Here is an 18,026-nt window from a genome sequence, read left to right on the forward strand (position 1 = left end):
TGCCTGGCTATAAATACAAATCATGAGATTATATGTATGGGATGGGATGATGGTATATGAGTGGGAAGGAACATCTGTTACGCGGGTCCCCAGAAATGATACCTGAGCCCAGAATGGAGCATTGCTGGGTATTCTTTGTTTTTTAAAAAGAAAGATTTGCAACCATTTAACAAGTTAAAATACATCCAGATGCAACATTTTAAATTGGTGCTAAATGAAACAATCAAATAATAATTTCACTGCACCAATTATTGCATTATTTCCCAATTGTTTAAATAGAGAGATATTCATCTGGGTTAACTGCAAACCCAGCAAAATACATTTGGTGACATATTCAATGTAAGTTAAACAAGGATTATAAGTTAAAAAGAAGATTACTGATTAGCAAGCAGACAGACAAAAGTTCAGTTCTCAATAATCTTGGGAGAGCAAAAGGGCCTGAATTTCTGCCTCGAACTCCTCATGAACCCCTTACCTAGCTGCTTCAGTAGTTCTGTGAAGGCAACAGCAGTGAAAGGAAGGAAACCACATCTCGCCCTGCCCCCTTTTTCCCTAGTGCTTGGAACTGTGCAGCAAGAAATGGTCCTAGGGACCTTGGAGAACTTAATTTTCTCAGAGTGCCTGGCTTCCACACTAAGGAACCAGAGAAGAACTACCAGGAGGATCATACCCATTTCAGAATATTGGCACGCTTTACAAATGCATCAGATTTGTATTTAGAGCCAGGCAATTATGAGGTTCAGCAATATCACTAGTGAGGAATCATTTTATAATGGTGTGATATTCAGTTGTGGGGCAGCATTCTTTGTTTAAATTGTATAAAGAAAATAAAGCCAACATTTTCCAGGGAATTAGCTGCATGAAATTTACTGTAGTACCTATCCCCCGTTCACCCACCCAAGTTTAACCCACATCACAGGGCAACAACTCTGTAACTGCCACATAATCATTCTTATGAAACCATTTGTTTTTCAGTCGTTCAGTCGTGTCCGACTCTTCGTGACCCCATGGACCATAGCACGACAGGCCTTCCTGTCCTCCGCTCTCTTCCAGAGTGTGCTCAAGTTCATATTCATTGCATTGGTGATGCTATCTAGCCATCTCATCCTCTGCCGTCCCCTTCTCCTTTTGCCTTCAATCTTTCCTAGCACCAGGGTCTTTTCCAGAGAGTTTTCTCTTCGCATTAGGTGGCCAAAATATTTGAGCTTCAGCTTCAGTATCTGTCCTTCCAATGAGCAGTCAGGGTTGATTTCCTTTAGGATTGACTGATTTGAACTCCTTGCAGTCCAGGGGACTCGTAAGAGTCTTCTCCGGCACCACAGTTCGAAAGCATCAATTCTTCGGCGCTCAGCCTTCCTTATAGTCCAGCTCTCACAACCATACGTTGCTACTGGGAAAACCATAGGTTTGATTAGACGGACCTTTGTCAGCAAGGTGAAGTCTCTGCTTCTTACTATGCTGTCTATGTTTGCCATAGCTTTCCCCCCAAGGAGCAAGCGTCTTTTTAATTTCATGGCTACAGTCACCGTCTGCGGTGATCTTGGAGCCCAAGAAAATAAAATCTGTCACTGCTTCCATTTCTTCCCCTTCTATATGCCAGGAAGTGATGGAGCCAGATGCCATGATCTTCTTTTTTTAATGTTGAGTTTCAAACCAGCTTTTGCACTCTCCACTTTCACCCTCAACAAGAGGCTCTTTAGATCCTCTTTGCTTTCTGCCATTAGGGTGGTATCGTCTGCGTATCTGAGATTGTTGATAATTCTCCCGGCAATCTTAATCCTGACCTGTGATTCATCCAACCCGGCGTTTCGCATGATGTACTCTGCATATAAGTTAAATAAGCAGGGGGACAATACACAGCCTTGTCGTACTCCTTTCCCAATTTTGAACCAATCGGTTGTTCCATGTCCGGTTCTTACTGTTGCTTCTTGACCCTCATACAGGTTTCTCAGGAGACAGGTAAGGTGGTCTGGTACTCCCATGTCTTTCAGAATTTGCCATAGTTTGTTGTGATCCACACAATCAAAGGCTTTAGCATAGTCAATGAAGCAGAAATAGACATTTTTCTGGAATTCTCTTGCTTTCTCCATGATGCAGCGAATGTTGGCTATTTGATCTCTAGTTCTTCTGCCTCTTCAAAACCCAGCTTGTACTTCTGGTAGTTCTCAGTTCACATGCTGCTGAAGCCTAGCTTGTAGGATTTTGAGCATCACCTTGCTGGCATGTGAAATGAGCGCAATTGTACAGTAGTTTGAACACTCTTTGGCATTGCCCTTCTTTGGAATTGGGATGTAAACTGACCTTTTCCAGTCTTGTGGCCACTGTTGAGTGTTCCAAATTTGTTGGCATATTGAGTGCAGCACTTTAACAGCATCATCTTTTAGGATCTTAAATAGCTCAGCTGGAATACTGTCATCTCCACTAGCTTTGTTGTTAGTAATGCTTCCTAAGGCCCACTTGACTTCACCCTCGAGGATGTCCAGCTCAAGTTCAGCGACCGCACTATCATGGCTATCAGGGACATTCAGGTCTTTCCTGTATAGTTCTTCTGTGTATTCTTTCCACCTCTTCTTAATCTCATCTGCTTCTGTTAGGTCCCTGCCTTCTTTGTCCTTTATCATACCCGTCTTTACACAAAATGTTCCCTTGAGATCTCCGATTTTCTTGAAAAGATCTCTAGTCCTTCCCATTCTATTGTTTTCCTCGATTTCTTTGCATTGTTCATTTAAGAAGGCCTTCTTGTCTCTCCTTGCTATTCTCTGGAACTCTGCATTCAGTTGGATATATCTTTCCCTTTCTCCCTTGCTTTTCACTTCCCTTCTTTCCTCAGCTACTTGTAAATAGGGATGTACAAAACCCCCCTTACCTGGCTCCGCCGGGTTCCGCTGGGGGGGTGGAGGCGCTCCGTCCCTCCCCCCGGAATCCTGGCTGGCCGGCTCCACTCCGCGGGGATTCCATGGAGCCGCTGGCCGGCTCCGCCAGCAGCTGGACATCAGGCCGCTGGCTAGCAGGGACGCAAATGGTGGCGGCCGTAGCCGCCGCCGTTTGCGTCCCTGTATTCAGCTGTGATAGGCTACGTAAAGACTTACATAGCCTATCATGTCTGGGTTAAAACAACAACAACGCGTACGCAAATGGCGGCGGCTAAGGCTGCCGCCATTTGCTTTCCTTATTTTTGGCCATCTTAGTCTACGTAAATATTTACGTAGACTAAGACGGTGAAAATAAGGCGGAATGCAAATAGCGTCCACTACGCTATTTGCGTTCCCCCTTAGTTTCGCTGTCTTAGTCTACATAAATATTTACGTAGACTAAGACAACCAAAAATAGGGAACGCAAATGGTGGCGGCCATAGCCGCCGCCATTTGCGTACATGTGTTGTTTTTTTTAACCCAGACGTGATAGGCTACGTAAGTCTTTACGTAGCCTATCACGAATGGGAGGGGGAGACTGCAAATGGTAGCAGCAGCGGTGGCGGTGGCAGCAGCTGGTCAGAAGACCAGCCACCGCCACCGAGGCTGCCGCTGGACCCGCCGCCGTCCAGAACATCCGCCCCAGGTAAGTCTCGTCCTGGGGGTGATCCGCGGGGGTGCAGGGGGGTGGCAGGCCGTTCCGCCACGGAGTTCGGGGGGCCGAATGCACTGGCATTCGGCCTCACCGAGATCCGTGGCGGAATTCTCTGACATCCCTACTTGTAAAGCCTCATCAGACAGCCACTTTGCTTTCTTGCATTTCTTTTTCTTTGGGATGAATTGAGTTGCTGCCTCCTGAACAATGTTACGGACCTCCTTCCATAGTTCCTCAGGCACTCTGTCTATCAGGTCTAATCCCTTAAATCTATTGCTCTCCTCCACTGTATATTCATAAGGGATATGATTTAGGTCATACCTGAATGGTTTAGTAGTTTTCCCTACGTTCTTCAATGTAAGCCAAAATGTTGCAAGAAGCAGCTCATGATCTGAGCCACAGTCAGCTCCAGGTCTTGTTTTTACTGGCTGTATAGAGCTTCTCCATCTTTGGCTGCAAAGGACATAATCAATCTGATTTCGATATTGACCATCTGGTGATGTCCATGTGTAGTCGCCTCTTGTGCTGTTGGAAAAGAGTGTTTGCCATGATCAGCGTGTTCTCTTGGCAAAACTCTATTAGCCTTTGTTCTGCTTCATTTTGTACACCAAGGCCATGCTTGCCTGTTATCCCGGTGATTTCTTGACTTCCTACTTTAGCATTTCAATCCCCTATGATGAAGAGGACATCTTTTTTTGGTGTTAGCTCTAGAAGGTGTGGTAGGTCTTCATAGAACTGATCAACCTCAGCTTCTTCAGCATCAGTGGTTGGGGCATAGACTTGAATTACTGTGATGTTGAATGGTTTGCCTTGGATTCGTACTGAGATCATTCTTTTGTTTTTGAGATTGTACCCCAGTACTGCTTCTCTCACCCTTTTGTTGACTATGAGTGCTACTCCATTTCTTCTATGGCATTCTTGCCCACAGTAGTAGATAAGATGGTCACCTGAATTAAATTCGCCCATTCTTATCCATTTTAGTTCACTGATTCCCAAGATGTTGATGTTCAATCTTGCCATCTCATGTTTGACCACCTCCAGCTTACCTTGATTCATTGATCTTACATTCCAGGTTCCTAAACAATATTGTTCTTTACAACATCAGACTTTCTTTTCACTACCAGACACATCCACAGCTGAGTGTCCTTTCAGCTTTGGCCCAGCCGCTTCACTCTTTCTGGCGCTACTTGGAAATTCCCTCTGCTCTTCCCCAGTAGTATATTGGACACCTTCCGACCTGAGGGGCTCATCTTCCGGCATCATATCTTTTAGCCTTGTGATACGTTCCATGGGGTTTTCTTGGCAAGAATGCTGGAGTGGGTTGCCATTTCCTTCTCCAGTGGACCACATTTTGTCAGAATTCTCCACCATGACCTGTTCATCTTGGGTGGCCCTGCATGGCATAGCTTATGGTTCACTGAGTTACGCAAGCCTCTTCGCCACAACAAGGCAGTGATCCATGAAGGGGTATGAAACAATATATAGACATTAAATTAGAAGAATGTATCATGGGGTGAACACTTACTAAGTTAATGACTTGACTGAGATATGAAGTTATTTTCACAATAATCGGATTTACTTATTTTTGCATCAGCTTGACTGTCAGTAGGAATTTGGTGGTAACAAGGCAATAATAAAGGGAGACATTTATATTGCTCCTATGCTGTCTTAATGCAAATCTAAATTCCAATTTGCCTTTTTTATTTGAAGGCAGAGGGGAAGTCTAGAGGGAGATGATTGCAAAGATGAGAGGTGGCTCTATTTCCACTTTTTCCTCTGTCAATCTAATATTTCATGCAAACATCCTTTGTAATGCCTTTATTGCCAGTCCATTAGCAGGGGGGAAGGCAAAAGGGGGAAGACTTGAATATCTATGGAAGGGAAAAGTGTGTGGGCATGAGGTCCAGAAGAAATTGTTCAGCATTCAGTTGCATGCAGCTGGGTACATTAAGAGGACATGAAATAACAGGGATGTGCCATACCTCTGACCACTACCAAACACACATCTGGGTTGGACAACTGCATCAGTCTCTAATGTGGGGTGGGAGAGCTGCCTTTGAAGAATTATTAGAAACTACAACTGGTTCAAAATGTTGCTGCTGAATTGCTGATGGGTCATATATTTTGGCCTACAACTTCCATCTGCTATTCAGATGATGTGCCTGTGGTTATTCAGCTGCAGGGCCTCCCAGTATATTTCCAAACTCAATTCAAAGTGCTTGTTGTCACTTTAAAGTCCTAAATGATTTGGCCCCAGGGACTTCTGCTCCCTTTGAGATCTTCAGGGCAGGCATCCCACCACCACTGGAGGTGTGACAGATGAATATGTGAGACAGGGTGCTCTCAGCAGTGGTGCCTAGGTGCCCAACTCTGGGAGGCCCATCTGGCCTATTCCCTCCCAACTCTCAGAAAGACTGTAAAACGACCATCCTTTCTAGGTGTGCTTTTGATGTGGACTCCCCTGAGTGGATTGTTTTATTATACAGACTTTGTTCTAGATCAGGGGGAACTCAACAGCCTGACAGTAGTATTCCAAACCAGCTAGTTTCAGAGGAGTTTTCAAAGGCAGCCCCATCACGAACATATTTCAATAGTCCAACTTGGATTATCATGTCCAGGGGAGGGCAACTTGTGGTCCTCCATATATTTTGGCCTAAAACTTCCATCAGCCAGCCTAGCCAATGGTGAAGGATGATGGGTGTTGTAGGCCAAAACATCTAGAGGGCCACAAGTTGCCCACCCCTGATGTAACCAAAGCATGTGTAATAATGCCCCGATCTCCCTGCTATGGCACACACCTACTGAAAGCAATGTTTTTATCTGGTTGTCTTTGTTTTTGCATAAATAAATAACAATAACAGCTCACCCATTGCATGTATTAGACCACTAATTCATATTACACTGACAAGGTAGCCACAAGCCACTAGCCACAATAGTGGTATACTCTTTATGTAACCAATCCTCTTTCTACAACTCCATGCAACAGCTTTACAGATAATGCACAGGTAGCGTTGAGTTCTTCAAAACAAACTTTCATCTGCCTGATTCCTTCACATGGCAAAAATCTACGTTTGTCCCTGCTCACTGAAATTAACATTTTTGAGATACTATCTTTTAAACAAACTTGAGAAATGGCTCTTCCTATCAAATTTCCAAGAAGTGATTATGCTGAAATATCTGAATAATACTAGCTGTATCTAAACAGAATGAATCAATTTCTAATTGCTGAACAGATGTAAATACAGATGTATAGAGCAATACACGTTCAGTACTACCCAAGGCTGGTTTGTTTGTTTTTTAAAGTCTCAGACACCTTTTAATATTCAGAGTCTGCTAAATAATAACAACAACAACAACAACAACTTACTTAAATATCTGTAACCATCTTCCCCATCAATGATTGGTCTCAGCCAAGTTGACTTAGCAGTAGCTGCAGTTATTAGGTTGAGACCACGAGGGGGATACAACATGAACACCAATTCCACTGCTTGAGTCTTATTGATGCTTATTATTTTCAAATCAGAATCTGAAAAGACAAAAGGCCTACTCTGTGAAAAACAACATTTCAAGCGTTCAGTGCTTAATAAATTTATGGAACTCACTGCCACAAGATGTGGTAATGGCCACTAACTAAAACAGCTATCAAAGGGAGATAAGATAAGCATGGCTGGCTGGGGAATGCTGGGAGCTCTAGTGGCTAGATGGGACTTCCCAGTTGGGAGGTAACATGCAACTTGAATACCACTTGCTGGGGGGCAACAGCAGAAGAGGGCTGTTGTCATTTTATTTATTTTATTTGGAAAATTTAACACAAAGTTTTCATTCTGTATGTTTATTATAGAGGAGCATGGCAACAATTCAAGATTAAAGGACAGGATGGGGGGAGAGAGTGACAGAGAAAGACATATGTCACTGACAGCCAAAGCCCCATCCCCATAGCCCACCCAGCTCCATCTCTGACAACACAAAACGTGCATCTCAGGTAAGGGAGATTTTATGTATGTATTTAGGGGAGATTTTATGTATATATGCATGTATGTATGTATTTTTATTGCTTATTTATTTTATGTCATTCATTACATTTCTATACCACCCAATAGCTGAAGCTCTGCGGGCAGTTCACAAAACTAAACTTAAAACCACAACATGCAAAACATAATGTAAAAATCTTAAAAGTTTAACCCAACGGAAAAAAGCCAAAGTAAAAGCCAGCAGCGAAAGGTCGAAAAGCCCACTAAGGGTGCAATCCTATGCATGCTTGGACAGAAAAAAGTCCTGCAGCTCCCAACATGCGTCAGCCAGCCTGTGGCTTGAGAGTTTTTAAAACTGAAAGACCAAGAAGCCTGGTAGAAGAAAAATGTATTCGCCTGGCGCCGAAAAGACTACATCAAAGGCAAGCCTCTCTGAGGAGGGCATTCCACAACTGGGATGCCACCACTGAAAAGGTCTTGTCCTTAGTAGCCACCCATCCCACCTCATTTGGCAGTGGCATACAAAATCTATTTAAGGGTGCAATCCTAAGTAGTTAGGCGGCCACCTCTGACTTCAGAGGCAACCACCTATCCAAAGCAAGGCAGGAGAGGCACGGGGGGACCGTTCCCTCCGTGCCTCTCCTGCCTTGCTCTTTTTCACTAGTCAGTTGTTTTCGGCTGTCTAGCAGCAGGGGGGCCAACCGGGAGAGGAAGTTGCCGTACGACACATAGGGTGTGTCGTACACACAGCTCTGCTCTCCCCGCCCGGAACACCCCCCAGCCCTGCCCCTTTTTAGTTGCTCCACATCCGAGCACGGAGGATGGGGCTTCTCTGCGCTGCCTCCGAGGCAGTGCAGACAAGTGGGGAGGTTGGATTTCTGGGAGCCGACCTCAAAGCACGGGCTCCGAGGTCGATTCCTGGAAAGGAGCATATCCTTTCTAGACAGTGTGCCCTCTAGTGTGCCTTTCTGCCCTCTAGACAGTGTGTAGTGGCCATAGGATTGCTCCCTTAGTGATTTATTAGCCTTTACCCCCTAACAACAATACTTGAAACGATAATTATAAAACATAAGAGTATCACTGCTCAGCATATAGCAACATAGGAAGGAAACAAAAATTTCATTGCCCTAAAGGGAAAAAAAAAAAGCTAGGCTGACTTTGGGGGAAAGCAGGATGAAATCTCTATAGATAAATAAATAAGGCTTCTTATCTACCAGTAGCTGTTTTAATACTCAGAGCTAGACAGCTGGGCTCTACCTGGGTCAAGAGTCTATGCAATTTTGTAACTGATGTCTCCATGTGTGAAGACATGAGCCAGAGGTAGAAGTCTCACAAAACCACAGAGTTAGAAGAAATCTTGGAAGTCATCTAGTCCAACCGCCTTCTCAATGTAAAATCTGCAATGCAGCATGCAAAGCAGCATGCAACAACAGTGAAGAATACACAGTGAAGGAGAGCCCATCACATCCCAAGGCAGTTTTTTCTACTACTGAGCAGCTCTCATTGTTAAGAAGATTCTCCTAATGTTTCGCCAGAATCTGCTTCCCTGCAATTTTCACTCATTGGTTCTAGTCCTGCCCTCTGGAGCAACAGAGAACAGGCCTGCTCTATCTTCTGCATGGCAGCCCTTTATATATTTGAAGACCACTACCAGTGGGTCAACTGGGACAGGCCGTTCTGTAATTCTGATTTGTGATTCTGATCCTTGTGTCATCCAAGACACAATCTAGAAATGTGTTCCAAGCAATTTCCCCTGAGTCTGATGCTTTTGCCTCACACAAAAGTTTGGAGTCCTAGACACTTGTTTAGAATGTGCCAGAGGCATAATGGCAGGAGTCATTCACGTGAACTGGCAGGATGAGATGACCAAGTTGAGATGAAAGTTTGCAACCCTTGCTTCTGTATAGATGCCAGATTATTATAATAGCCATTAACAATATCCCATGCAGCTTTATAGATCAAACAGTTAATAAAAGGAGCCTTTCCCACTCCACTATGTATAATCAGAGTTGCCTAAGTAACATTTCCAAAGACAAGAAATATTTTTATCCGATATGCCAAACACAATTGACTCTGCTCTCTAAAGGCAAAAGAAATATATAAATGTGACCGTCTGCCCTATCCATGCTATTACATATCTCTTCTGTTTTCACTAAACCAGCCTTCCTCAACCTGTTGTCCTTTAGATGTGTTGGACTACAACTCTTCTCATACCCAGCTAACATGGCCTTATGATCAAAGTTGTAGTCAAATCCATCTAGACGGCACCATTTGGGGAAAGGCTGAATTAAACTAAGCTACACTGGAACTTGAGACCAAAGGCTCTGGTCCCAACTAGTTGTCAAACTAGTTTAAAGAGCTCCCAAATATAAACTTTGAGAATATTATCCCTGAAACCACTTCAGCAATAGGGTTCATTTACTTCAACATGAAATAAGTGAATGTCATACATTTTTGTCATGTCATTTTTATTGAACACTTCTGTTCATTAGTAATAAAAATTATAAACAGAGCAACCCATTCATCAAAGTGAAAAATGTTGTGCTCGTATACCAAGAAAAGGGGAGCCAAAATAGACTGTCCTTATTCCTAAATTGATGGAGCATCTGTTGCCTTAGTTACAATGTTTTCTCCTTAAGCAGGAATGTAACTGTAAGCTCATTAATGAAGACTCAGAAGGTCAAGATTTTAACAGCTTAAAGGTGAAATTGCAAAAAGAAAAGAAAAAAGGATTTCAAAGGCAGGGCAGGGAGGGTTTGTAATTTAGGGAAATAAATAAAAAGATGTTAGAACTACTGGTGTGGGAACACCAGTCATTCAGGCCCATTCTTCTGCCAAAATATAATACCCCTTATGATTCCGTAACAGAAGGAAAGGAATGGTACAGCAATATGTGAGCATGTTATGCAAGAGCTAACAATTCCCCCAAAATCCTGTTAACTGTTAATGGGGCTGCTGCATTGCCATACACTGCAACTTGGGCTGCGTTGGATACTTGAGGGATTGTCCAGCTGCAGCATGTGAAGGTAGGTTCAGTACTGCCATAACATGTCATAATAAATACTGCAAAGGAATAAAAGACAAACACACACACACACCAAAAACCAACCTTTGAAAAATATGAGCACAGTCTTAAATAAGAACACCTGTACAAAAAAGCCCCAGAGGACTTTGCAGGGGGAAAGGAAGTTTCCATTTACACTGATTATCAAATATAATACATAACAACTCAGCATATAGTCAAGGCCATCTTTATTTATGGCTTTCTCCGTTGTTAATATACTTGACGCATGGGTCACACAACAACTAGGAGTATTGTAAGCACCTGAGGTGCTTCGCTATGGAAAAGCCCTTGTTCAGATGTTAAAGTGCAAGCCCAATTGATGGGAGCACAGCTACCCCACCACCACCAAGCCCTCCATACACACATGCATTAATTGATTGGTCTCACACTGACCTGCACCCCATCTCTTGTCCATCTGTACAGCCTCCCCACTTCCTAAAGGATAACCAAAAGAAGACTCACTTCGGGGAAGGAGAGATGATAGCAAGCAGAGGAAGTCAACCTGAAGATGGAAAGTGGCTGGTGGCATAAGAGCATTTTTTTCCCCAGTGGGGAATCAAAGGCTGGACTACAAGTCCCATGATTCTGCAGGAAGAAATGAAATACAGAGCCCATTTGCAGCCATAAAGAACCTTGCTCGCCATCTTCAGGGAGGCTTCCTTTGCTTGCTATCATCTCTCCTTCCTCAAAGTGGCCCTGTTCAGATGTGAGAGGGAAGAGGGTGGTTAGGGTAACTACGGACTGGGGAGGGTTAGGCTAACCATGACGCACATGCCTGTCATATGACCAAGAACCATGCAGCACACCATGTTTCCTTACACATCCCTGGTCCATGGTTACTGCATTGCCGACACTGATTATCCAGTCACTCCATTCGTTGCTGTCCGATGTCCAGCTATGCTGCCTAGAGCATCACCAGAAATGGTGGATGGTCTAGGTTTCCATCTCTGTGGTCACCAGTTTTTCACACAGAGAGGACATCTTTAATGACGGAAATCCCGCCACACAACATGGTAAGCCACCCCGGGCCCACTTAACCCCACTGCAGAGGGATGGTTAGCCGGGGTGGTTACCTAGCCATCATGGTTAGAATTTTGACCATACACATGACACGCTAAGCCACCATGTGTCACTCAAAAATACAAAACCACGGTGGCTTAGCATGACATCTGAACAGGCCCAGTGAGACTTTTTTTGGTCATCCTTTGGTTATCCTTCACCTACTATCTTCCCCCATTTCCCAACATGTGTCTTTGTCATCTTAGAGAAATGGGAGTAGCTGGGAAGGGGGCACACCCACACACCCACAAAATCCTTTAGGTTTTGTGGGTGTGCAGAGAAGTGTGCTTGCACAACCCCGATGGGTTTGGGAGCCAAGCAGTATGGCATTTGTTCAAACGTACATATGAAAGGAGCATTATTTGAAGTGGAAAGAAAAATGATGTCAACTGATTGAGCAGGGAGAAGAGGCTGTTCGTTTGTTGCATGAGGTCCTGATTCAGTCTCAAGGATTCCAAGATCTCTATGGATGATGCACAACAGATTTGATGCCTTGTCCCTTGCATCTAATTTTCTATGATACTCCTAAGCTAAAAGGAGAGGGGGGTAAAGTAGAACCAGAGGATAATATGGCACTTGGAGGGAGACAGCCTATATCACATCAGTCTTGGATGGCAGTAGATCCATGTAATTTGCTATTACAAATTATTGCCTTCCTTCTGCAAGACTGAATAAAAAAAGGATAGTTGCTCATACACAGTATTAGTGCAGGGAAAGTGTTATCCATCCCATACTATGAGACTCTTTATTTTCTAAGTCATGGCATACAATGGATGTGAGTGACCTATGTGTAGAAGGCTTTAATCACTCTTAAAGTAATAGTGATAATATATTAGCATTCTAGTCTGTGCTTCCCATCACCTTTGTTAGCATTCATATTGCATTACCTCAGCTAATCAATGCAAAATGTTGGGTCCAATCCAGATGATCAATTTTCAATTCTCTCCAAATTACACAGATTTATTTTAAGATATGAGTAAAAACAGAATTATCTTGCCATGGCTGAGTAAATCATATGACAGCTAGCAGAAAACTGACAAAATCCAGGGGAAATTAATTCTAAGAACTAGAGCAGCAATACTCCTAAAATCACTAGCTAAAAAAATTAAATACTAATAAATCACAGCTAAAAGCCCAAGAGATAGCAAAAAGATAGATTACTTTTTTAAAAAAAGACAAAAACAGGAAACAGGCTATCTAGTAAACTGGAAAATGGGATATAGGAATTATGACATCAAAAGTAAGGATTGTCAGGGACAAAAAATGCTTTTCTAATAGCTCATTCTCACAACTCTGTCTCTACATGGCAGGTAGGAATTTATCCTCATATCAACTTAAGGACTTCTAAAATTTGTGGATACTGCTCATACACATAGGGACCCAGATCCAAGAGTGTATGCGCACCACAGCTGGAACTGTGCATGTGTAGCTCTTTTTACAATGCTAGAATCCCACTGATCAGCTCATTTTAGCTATATAATCTGTGGTAATATAAGGTCTTCCCAAAATTATGATAATTAACACATTCCCCTAGGAACATTGGGGGGGGGGGTCGTTTACTTCTTGGTACCCTACGCTGTATAGTCAAATGTGTTCAAAGGCATTATTGTTAAGGCATGTGTGCGCTCATGTGGTGTTGTTTCTACTGCTTGGAAATGACGTGGGCAAAGAGAACTGTGTGAGTTGTCTGAAGACACATTCCGAGTACAGGGCTTCTCTGTAGGAATCTGATGTGAGGTAGCAGATCTGCTTCCTTGTAGTAATGCCTGCTCTTTGCCTCCACATCTGCTCTACTTCAGGGATGGGCAACTCCAGATATTTTGGCCTACCGCTCTCATGATCCTTTACCATTAGCTATGCTGGCTAGTGCTAATTGGAAGTGTAGGCCAAAACATCTGGAGGGCCACAAGTTGCCCACTCCTGCTCAACTTGTATATTTGCAACTAAAGCATGTATTACAAAAATGTCATAAATCTTCAGTGCTCTCTCATTCAAAGGAAATCAAACTTGGGTAGCATTGCCCCAGAAAGTCTAATTACTCAGGTAAGTGGGGAAAGAGTGTAATATTCTGTGTAACAGAAAAGGCTATTACAGATATTTGGTTACAGCAGAGCTACTGATCCCATCAATACTTTCCTATAACTTATTTTATAATGACATTGGTAATTTATTAAGCTTAGAAGCTACACAAGTTTTATGACTGCATGTTTGGTGATATATCAAATGACCAGTATATTTTTCCTCCAATTGTTTTGACTGCAACAAAAGATGAATGACATGAAGTTGGTTTTTTCATTCCTCTGAAAGCTGTTGCTTAGGGGTATCTGTTAGTCTTCCAGTTATGCAAAAGATTAATAGATCATGATTCTTACTGTGGAGAAACAAAACATAGACAGGATGGAAGCATAAGAGAATCTTTGACTGAATGACTTTTTAAATGGTTGCCTCAGTTAGGGATGAATGTGAAATAGAAGCTGAAAAATCTGCATAAAGATAATAAAACTCCATGAATCTTATTCTTTGGATATGTATATCCTTTGATAAAAGAATGTATTACATTCACTAGGATTCACTGAAAGATATTGGAAAACAGGATACTGTAATTTGGGGGGGGGGTGTCCCTGCCCCCCCCCCCAATCACTTCCAAAATAATTTCAATACAAAGAGCTACTCTGGGACTGCTCACAGAGGGAGTATTATTGGCGTGTAGGCCAGAAACCAAGAAATACCCAAAGACCTTTAAAGATAATTTTTTAAAAAGTATTGGTAGCACTACTGTAGTTGAATAGCAACAGAAAGCAAGACTGATAATAAAAGAGAAAACCTTTTGCTAATGATTGAGAGGTCACTACATGAAAAATTTAACATGTTATATCTTAGGTGACTGGTTACTTTTAGACCAGTAGTACATTATTATTTCTTATGGCAATCCAACGTATGCCTAACTACCAGACAGCTGGTCATTTATTTATTTATTTATTTAAACTCTTTTGCCATGCATTTATGGAATGTATGAGCATTTTTGGAATCCAAGATTACCATGGGAACCAAAAAATTTGAGTCCCTAAGGGTTGGAGGGTAAAAAAAAAAAATGGTTATGAAATATGGACGGCTAAGTAACAAGATTGCAAGGACTATTATGGCTTTAGTTATGAAAAGGTTGGAAATAATCTCTGTAGTACAGTGTTCTCTTTAGCTATGTTTGTAACAATGTATTGTGGCCTTGGTAGCCTACAAAAATTAAAGTGCTCCAAAACAATGACCACAAACTCATGGGTGAAGCATCACCAGTCCCATTACTAGTGCTGTTGTTGGTAACCCTTAAGGCTAAACCAGAAACACTAGTGATTTTTAGTTTTGTTTTACACACACACACACACACACACACACAGTTATATTTGTGCTGAAGTTTGATTCTAGAAGTATCTTCAGTGAGAGTCCCTTCAGCTTAACTTGAAAAGAATTTGAATCAGATACACTGCTATTCAAGATAGATATAGCAAATTGCTACTTTATCAAAAGATGAATGTTCTCTCCATTTTCTTGTACCCAACTTATAAATGAGTATGACCCTTCACTGAAACTTATACTTTGTAAAATAAATATATTTGCTCTTTATAGCATGTGTTATATTTCTGACAGCAGAAAACAGCATCGAAATACATGGGATGGAAAATTCCTCTATTTTAATATTTAGACTGTATATTTACACTGTACACACAAACATTTCCAGTGGGAATGGATAAAAGAATGGGCTCCCAAATTATGAGGCATATATATTTTGTATTTATTTTAGATATTTATGTACCGCCTTTAAGGGCTATATAGCCGTATCAAGGCAGCTTATATAGTAATGTAATTCACAATAAAATCATATAAACATATATTAAAAATAGTACAAAATCAATATAAATGATCACAAGATTATCTCAAATCATCTAAAATCAACAATAAGACAATGGAAGCAGTAACAGCTTTCAAATGCCTATTTTAAAAGCCTGAGCCAATTTCAAATCAATCAGTAAAAGCTGATGGATCTTTAGCCCTGTTTTTAAAAACACACAGGGGAGCACATGAATTCCTCATGACAGGAAGTTCCACAGTGATGAGGCCACCATTGAAAAGGCCGTGTCCTTTGTGCTTATCAGCCTGATGGAACTTACTGGTGGGCCAAAGAGCACAGCCTGAGAGTCTGATCTTAATGGCTGGGCAGGCTCATATGGGTGCAGGCAGACTTTCAAATAAGCTGGTCCCAAGCCATTTAGGACTTTAAAGATAACAATCAGCGCTTTGAATTTGTGTAGTTCCAGCTGATACAAATTGATATTATGTGCTCTGGTCACCTGGCCACCACAAGCAACTGGGGAGCTGCATTCTTTGTAATTGTGGCAAGGTCTGCTTTCTAGAGGCTTAGCTCATGAAGCAGCCAAAACTGATACAAGGCACTCATGGCCACCCATGCCACCTGCCCCTCCCTCAATAGCATCAAGTCCAGGAGAACGTTCAAGTTGTGCATCCTTCAGGAGGATGCAATCCCATCCAACGTCGGTTGCACCCCTCTATCCAGATTGGCTGATTTCCCTACTAACAGAACCTCTGAAGGTGATGCAATAGGAAACCATAGAAACAGATGTGAAAATATGTTTCCACTTCACTTCTGATATACAGGTTCCTACCATAATGTCCCTCCTAGTTTTAAAATTGTTACCTAAGGATCAATGTGTTTCCAACAGGATCCTAAATATTTCCGAAACAAAACCTTTTGAATTATATTTCAAATATAATTTGAAATTCAAATATAAGGCAAGAGGACATGGAGGTGCCAAATATATCAATTTGAGAGAGCTCCGGCCACCAGGAGAGGCAGGGGAAGGGGATACGAGGGAGGGAGGGAGGGAGGGAGGGAGGGAGCTTTGCTGTGAGTCAGCCTCCATTTGCTCATTGTGAGAGAGGTGGTGTCACTGGGGACTGGGTAAAATGAGGATCCATAAAATCAAAAAGAGATCCTCATGATTCCATACAATTTTTTCAGATAAAATCCCCAAAACCACCATCATATCACAGAGCACATCTACCTGCATTGATTGAACCAAGAAAATCATGGATCCACCACTTGTGGGCATAGCAAAGGTGCAAAAACATGGATCCTTGGCAGGGATATTCTTGATTTCATATGATTTTTTCAGACCAAATCCCCCAAACCACCACATCACAGAGCACATCTGCCTCTGTGGACTGAACCAGAAAAATCACGGATCCGCCACTCGCAGGCACAGCCACGGTGCAAAAACAGGAGAAAATGGCTCCCCCCATTTCCCGGAACAAGACAGCTGTCGGCGCACATCCAGAGGGCCTAGGAGCTGGTGGTGGCAGCCTGCCCTCATTGGCAGGAGTTGTCCTCCAACCAGGCGCCCTCCCCTCCTTCCAAGGAAGGGAGAGAGCACAGTTGGAGGGCAACTCCTGCCCTTGTGTCTGTTGGCGGTTGGTGGGCTGCAAGGGGCAGCACTTTCCCCGGCAGCGCCTTCCCCAGCAGTGCCGGCAGCAGCTTCCCCAGCAGCAGTGGCAGCAGAGACTCCCCTCGCAGCTCCCCCCACCCCCCAGGAACAAGGGCCCAGGTAAGGAGCTGGGGGCTGGGTGGTATGTTGGGGCAGGGCGAAGCAGGATTTCAATGTCCAAATCCCACTTTGGCTTCATAGGACAAGGCATGCCAGGGGCCAAATTGGGCCCGCCTTGGAAGCCCCAAAGTGGCTTCTGAGTTGGATCAGGGGGTCCATGCACAGCCCTATTTTCTATATTGCAGGGTTGCAGTTAACATACAAAATACAACTCTGTTTCATTCACCATAACAGAAACAGCTAAATATTTAATTTGTTCTTTGCATGGAAAGGCAAACTCTCGAATTATATTTTCATTCATTCAAATATTAAAAGTTCTTTAAATGAAGACATTACTAGTTTAAAAGGACTAATTCCTCTGTCATTTGGTTTTGTGGAGTCTGAGTGAAATTCCTCATCCTTTGTTCTGCAAAGAAAGCATCATACACAGGTTCTTGGCACGGGGGTCCTCTTGGGTTTTACTTCCCTCGGGGATATTCAGGTGGTCATGGCAAGGAATTCTTTAACCAGGCTGAAGCTGCATCCATTACTTGACACATTGGACCAGCCACAATAACAGATGCCATACTTATATCAAGACTGGATTATTGCAATGGGCTCTATGTTGGGGGGCGTTTGAAAAGTGACTAGACACTTCAGCTGGTTCAGAACAAGCAGCAAGAATTTTGACCAGAGCCAGTTTAGGGGAGCAGGTGATTCCCCTTTTATAACATGACACTGACTTCCATTCCATTTCCAGGCCCAATTCAA

The 18,026-nt window shown here is 42.8% G+C and overlaps 1 protein-coding gene across 1 annotated transcript in view; it reads right to left on the minus strand.

The window, feature by feature from the left end:
• The window catches only part of IQCM (IQ motif containing M), a 133,431-nt gene that overhangs the window by 27,009 nt on the left and 88,396 nt on the right, over nucleotides 1-18,026 (minus strand). Inside the window, exon 9 of the mRNA XM_084859766.1 lies at nucleotides 6,935-7,093. Within this exon, the coding sequence (XP_084715892.1) occupies nucleotides 6,935-7,093 (159 nt within the window). The remainder of the gene's footprint in view (nucleotides 1-6,934; nucleotides 7,094-18,026) is intronic.

The sequence above is a fragment of the Heloderma suspectum genome, chromosome 5 (genome assembly GCF_057233095.1).
Source record: "Heloderma suspectum isolate Gila_16-S chromosome 5, 16-S_ref, whole genome shotgun sequence".
NCBI classification, from domain to species: Eukaryota; Metazoa; Chordata; class Lepidosauria; order Squamata; family Helodermatidae; genus Heloderma; species Heloderma suspectum.